Raw genomic sequence first — 5,658 nt, forward strand, 5'->3', positions numbered from 1 at the left:
GCTTCACCCCAGGCATTGTTGGCGTCTTTATTGACCTGTCTCGTTCACGGCGGCGGCGGATACTTCGCCACGGAATGGTGTTGTCACGTGGCCGTCCTTGCTCGTGGCACGCCCGGCTCGTGGCGATTCGTCTGCCTACCTCACTTTGTGTGAATCAACGCCACTCCTTCAGGCCTTCCCTTCTCCTGCTCATCATCCTCTTCCTCTCGCTATTTGCATTGCCCGCCCCCCCGGCCTTCCGACCCGCAAGAAAGACGATGTCGTCCGCGCAATCCCTCAACATAGCCCAAGCCATAGACATTGTCATCGGGTTCCATGATGAGAATATCGCAATCGCTGCTGTCATACTAGACCAAGTAATGGAGTGCGTGGACTACCCATTGTACCATCCCTGTTGTGATATCTAACGTTGACCAGTCACCTCGTAACCCTGGGATTCCCGTCTTCACCTGTTCTCTGGCCCCGCGCGGCGGAGGAACTGGTTACAAAGACACATCGCGACTACAAGATAAACGCATTGCGCGTCCTTCGTACTTCGGTCGCTCTCGTCCGTTGCTCGGGCGGCTTGGACAGCTTGGTAGATCAGGTCGACACGAGCCTGAACATGGGAGACGAAGTAGCTGAGATGTTCAATCAGGTCCGTGTCTCATGCGCCTTGTCCGCCCCATTGTCTAACACGATCAGAATAGCTTGCGGACCTCTGCAGCGCTCACGCCGAACGTATTTCCTTGACTTATTTGCAGGCGTTGGAGGAAATGCTTCTTTCGATCGAAGAAAGTCTTTGCAAGGTGGACGAAGCCATCAACTTCGTTAGAGGCTTCATCGACGCCAAAGGCGAGCACGTGAAGCTGTTGGGACATTTACAGGTGCGTAGCTATGGCCATCCGATACTCCGGCATAATACTCAGATCCGTTCTGCAGGCGACCGCCCATTTCGATCGCATTGCTTCCTCCCTCCAAGGCCCTCCACCCGCCCAAGAGTTAAGCGCAGTCGCGCGGGACGCTTTGAATGTGTTGCGGCTGACGTTGAACCCGCTGTTCTCCCTGGTGGATAGGAGCGGCGAAGAGGTCGAGCGTGTGGTGGCCGAGCTTCGTTCTCTTGGCGTCGAGGAGGTGAATCGTGGCGTTGTAGACGATAAGATGACTGGCCTGGTGCGCATCCGTGACGATCTCGGTGTCCTCCAGGAGGCCCAACCGGCACGGCTAGCGACCTTTTCCGTAGGCATCGTTTCACAGTCTTACGCTGACCCTGCTGACCACATGTGCTCTTGCCCATCAGCGGACGCTGCAATCCCCTGCGGCGGTTCCCACTTCTATCCGTGATGAAGCGTTCGATGTCGACTTGGAGATCCTTGATGCTATGACGGTGTCCTTGACATTCGCACAAGCTGAAGACATCATGAAGGAAGTCGTTTCAGGGGTAAGACCTGATCCGCGTTCGCGGCCTGCTTTTAAGGCTGACGTCCTATGGAGCTCCAACAGGCGAAGGCCCTGATACAGAGATGGCTCCCTCGGTTCTCTTCACCCGGTGTCTATGATCTGCCGCAGGAGTGAAGGCCGCCAGAGGCCGTACATGAGAAGATGTGCCGGTACATCCGCGTCGCTCGCAACCAAGGCAGCAAGTCGTCCTAACACCCCCTCTCCCTCTGTTTCCCTGTCTCCGTGTCTCCGTGTCTCCGTGTCTCCGTGTCTCCGTGTCTCCGTGTCTCCCCCATTTCTCCTCTCTCCGCGAGAGCTTCTGTCTCTTTTTCTTTCGGTTTGGAGACGACGCCGCATCGTCCGCTCGCAGTAGGCTCTCCCGATCGCACCATGTATTACGATTGGTGCTGTATAATCCATCGCGTACCTTCCCAATACACTCAGTTATCTGTCCCGCTGGGGTAGCTAGCAAAATGCAGCGCTCAGGTGCGGGAGAGTCAGGCTATACAGCCATCAGGCAACGCTTGCGTGAACCGCCCAGTGTGCGTTCTTGGGCTCCAGCCGGCCCGTGGGTTGAAGTAAGTAGCGCCCTGGCTTCGTGGCGCGCGCGCCGCGACATCATCACTATGCGCTCGTTTACGACGTGAGCCCCGAGAGACCATCATCGCATTCACATTCGTGCGTATATGATTGCCCCTGTGCCATAGCTGCTGATTTCATAGCAAGATAGCATCAGACGACATGCAGCGTACCTAGCCCATAGCGTGTCCGCCACGAATCCGTGGCACTTCCAATACGGTGCCGTCTACGGCGCATGTTGAGTTGAGTCTACAGCTATTAGACGACCACATTTGACGCTATGTCGGACAGGACAGGTTGATTGGCCAAGGCGTGCGCATGAAACGGTGCGCCTCGCTACCTCTCTGCCTACTATCTGCCAACATCACTACTATCAGAGGGCGACACAGCCTTCTCCATCCCGGCGACGGACCTCCAAGATGGGGATGGGCAAGATTCTCTGGTACGTATGCACCTTACATTGGGCCGATGCTTCAGAACTCTGACCAGAGTCTTCGCAGCTGCTGACGCCACATACGAACACGCCAGTGGTCTGATGCTGTCTCCGAGGGCGCGCGGTTTGCATACGGCGATGACGATGTCTCCGTCAGCCGCCGGCCAAGTATGTACGCTACTCTCGCCACCTAGATCTCCTTGGATGCTGATCACGCATACGTCGCTGCAACCCGCCCACACATCAACTTGTCTTCGCTCCGTCCAGTAATTGCGGCAACGGCCAGACGCGGTAGCGACGGTCTCATGGTAGCGCAGATATGCCCCTGGCCGCCGCTGGGACCAGCGGGGAAGGGTGCCCACTTGAACACATGGACATCCTAGTCATTCCTGTGAGGTAGATGGTTGCTTGATCAACATCTCCGCCCGCCGCCGTACTCTTGGATGCAGACCGTTTTTGGAGCGGCCAGCCCCACAGTGTGACGTGTTTCTAAGCCAGGTACGGTTTCCATCGATATTCGAGTGATTTTCAGATTAGCTACCATCATTGATGTCAGGTTTCCAGACGGTGATCTGTCTCCATCCTGTAGTGACGACCTGCAGTGCCCCGGGCGTAGAGGGCATGCCTTTTAACCTTTCAGTCCGAAATATTCTTTGCCGCAACGCACCGAGATTCGTTCCCTGCGAGGTAAGCGTGTTGGCGTTGCTCGATCCTTACAATTGACGAAACGACCGTAGGCTAGCTATCGCACGCCAGTGCCGACGTAAGCCTATTCTATACGGCGCCATTCTACAATGCCGCTGATTCTAGCGACCTCCTGCTTCGCAGATGTCGGGCGTTATGGACGCTCAAGAAGATGTGAACACTTCGCAGAGGCCGGACGATACGGACGCTCAAGCAGATGTGGACACAGACTCCCCTGCAACCATGTGGCGAAGGAAGAAGGCTCGTCGACTGGAGCTTCTATACGCCACCGCGATGGAGGATAGCTCCGAACCCGAGGCGAAGGAGGTCGCGCACCTGAGCGAGGCGATCGCCGGGATGACGCTGCTTGAACAGGAGCACAGCGCGGACGTCCTCGCTGAGGCGGCAGAAGAGCCTGAAGCATTTGCGGAACGTCCCTCTCCGGTTGTAACAGAGAACGTGGGCTCCGCGAATCCCAAGGATACAGAAGGTCTGCTCGATTCCAGGAGCCTCCAGCACATGAGAAGCGCCTTCCTGCAGTACATGCTATCCACCACGGTTTCTGGACGTCCGCTCACATTCTCTTGTACGCCTTCTCCTTCGCAAGAATACGTACGCTACACGCTCGAAGATGTGGAGTATAACAGCGGGCCATGCGCTCTCGACCACAGAAAACCCGAGAATCGGCCCTTCCTTTCATATCACTCCTGGTTGATCACGTCTGCGTACACGCTTTCACGGGTGGACGTGAATCCAGAGCTCACAGAAGAGCGCGACAAGCTTCGGGATCAAATACATGAGGAGATCGACCGTCTGGAGAACATCAAGGAGCTCGAGTGGGAGTCTCAGCAGCGCGGGCCCGAGCAGCGCCCTACGAAGGCGGGATCCGTTGACACGAGTGAGTCTGCGCTGGGAAATTCAGACGTATTCCTGCATACTAAAGCGCGTTTACGTTCCAAGGCCGCTTTTTCGCATTCCAGTCGGCCTCCTGGGACCTCTGGTCGGCACCGGTATACGCCATCTCCATACTCGCAGCGGCATTCCATCTAGTCTTCGGACTTCCGCGCAGAGGAACGCGTGCGCTTCTGGCCGGGTTGTACTGCGTGGTAGAATTGACTCTGCGGTACGCGCGGAGCGGGGAATTGACGACTCAAGATCGCTTGCTCCTGCGCTTTATCTCGCGCGACCCACGAACAGTCATCAGCGCCTTCGACCTCGATCCCTCCGTTGACGCCTTCATCTGCTGTCCGACGTGCTTCTGTTTGTACCCAGATCCCTCCACAACTCCTCGCCTCTGCACATACCGATCGACGGCTACCAGTAACGCATGCAACGCTAAGCTCTGGCGTTCCCGGGTCGTATCGGGAAAGGCTGCTCCCTTTCCGGTGCGGAAGTACCTTCATCAGTCCATGAAACACTGGCTTGGACGGATGCTATCGCGCCCCGATATCGAGGAGTGGCTCGAAACGCCGCACCCCGACCTCCCATCGGGCTCGATGAAGGACATATTTGACGGTATGGTCCTTCGTAGGTTTCTGGGACCGGACGGCCTTCGCTTCCTCGATGCGCCGCTGGGCGAGCTTCGGCTAGTCTTCAGCCTCTCTGCGGATGGCTTCAATCCCTACCAGATGAAGGAAGCGAAGCACTCAGTCACGAGCACGGCTATGTATATGGTGTGCTTAAGCCTACCTCCCCACCTCCGGTATCTTCCAGAGAACATGTACCTTGCGGGCGTCATTCCGGGTCCGACCAAACCTTCCACGGAGCAGATCAACCACTTCCTGGCGATCCTTGTGGACGAGCTCTTGCAGTTCTGGAATCCAGGCGTCAGCTACTCGCGCACCGCCAAGGTTCCGTATGGGCGTCTCGTCCGTGCGGCTCTCATTCCCCTCGTCTGCGATCTCCCAGCCGCTAGACAGATGGCAGGGCTAGGTGCTCACAACCACTCCCAAGTTCTGTGTAGCTGCTGTCACATCAAACCAGAAGACATTGAAAACACCGATCGTTCCGCCTTCGGCCTTCGTAGTACGAAAGCCCATCGCGCCGCGGCATCAGCCTGGCTCAACGCACAATCCTCTCTCGATCGCGAACAGATGTTCCGTAGCAATGGTATACGCTACTCCGAGCTGCTTCGCCTTCCATATTGGAACCCTGTGGCGTACGTCGTTGTGGATTCAATGCACGACCTCTACCTCGGCATTCTACAGCGCCATATCCGCGATTTCTGGGCAATCAGTACCGATAACCCTGACGGCGATGCATCCTCAAATGATACTACGAAGGCTCCCCCCCGCCCCTCCGGCGAAATGATGGAGTTTGGCCTTGATCAATTGCTCCACGGCACCGAAAGAGACCTTCGGGAGTGTGGTAAAGGTGTCTTGTATCATCTGTGCTCGGATAGAGGTATCAGACGTGCAGGGACGGTGTCCATCCTTCTGAAGAATCTCGGACGATGGGTGAGTTTCTCATGGTTCCGTTGTTGGGTAGGCTCAAATCTTGGCGTTCTATAGCGACAGAAGGAAGGCTTGCCCAAGCCTCGTCCC

At 56.6% G+C, this 5,658-nt stretch overlaps 3 protein-coding genes across 3 annotated transcripts; all 3 read left to right on the forward strand.

The window, feature by feature from the left end:
• Nucleotides 1-257: 257 nt before the first annotated feature.
• Nucleotides 258-1,554, forward strand: TRAVEDRAFT_54625 (uncharacterized protein; the record flags this gene model as incomplete). Its single annotated transcript, XM_008047554.1, has 6 exons — nucleotides 258-364; nucleotides 418-637; nucleotides 690-866; nucleotides 922-1,218; nucleotides 1,280-1,420; nucleotides 1,483-1,554. The coding sequence occupies 6 exons, from the start codon at nucleotides 258-260 to the stop codon at nucleotides 1,552-1,554; spliced, it is 1,014 nt and encodes a 337-aa protein (XP_008045745.1).
• A 3,057-nt stretch (nucleotides 1,555-4,611) lies between these two features.
• Nucleotides 4,612-4,899, forward strand: TRAVEDRAFT_137509 (uncharacterized protein; the record flags this gene model as incomplete). Its single annotated transcript, XM_008047555.1, has 1 exon — nucleotides 4,612-4,899. A coding segment is annotated over one exon (288 nt), but the record flags the coding sequence as incomplete, so codon positions are not given.
• Nucleotides 4,900-5,097: 198 nt separating this feature from the next.
• TRAVEDRAFT_104892 (uncharacterized protein) lies at nucleotides 5,098-5,352 on the forward strand (the record flags this gene model as incomplete). The annotated part of the gene is made up of 1 exon (XM_008047556.1): nucleotides 5,098-5,352. A coding segment is annotated over one exon (255 nt), but the record flags the coding sequence as incomplete, so codon positions are not given.
• Between the last annotated feature and the right edge of the window lie 306 nt (nucleotides 5,353-5,658).

Source organism: Trametes versicolor (assembly GCF_000271585.1).
Source record: "Trametes versicolor FP-101664 SS1 unplaced genomic scaffold TRAVEscaffold_40, whole genome shotgun sequence".
Classification (NCBI taxonomy): domain Eukaryota; kingdom Fungi; phylum Basidiomycota; class Agaricomycetes; order Polyporales; family Polyporaceae; genus Trametes; species Trametes versicolor.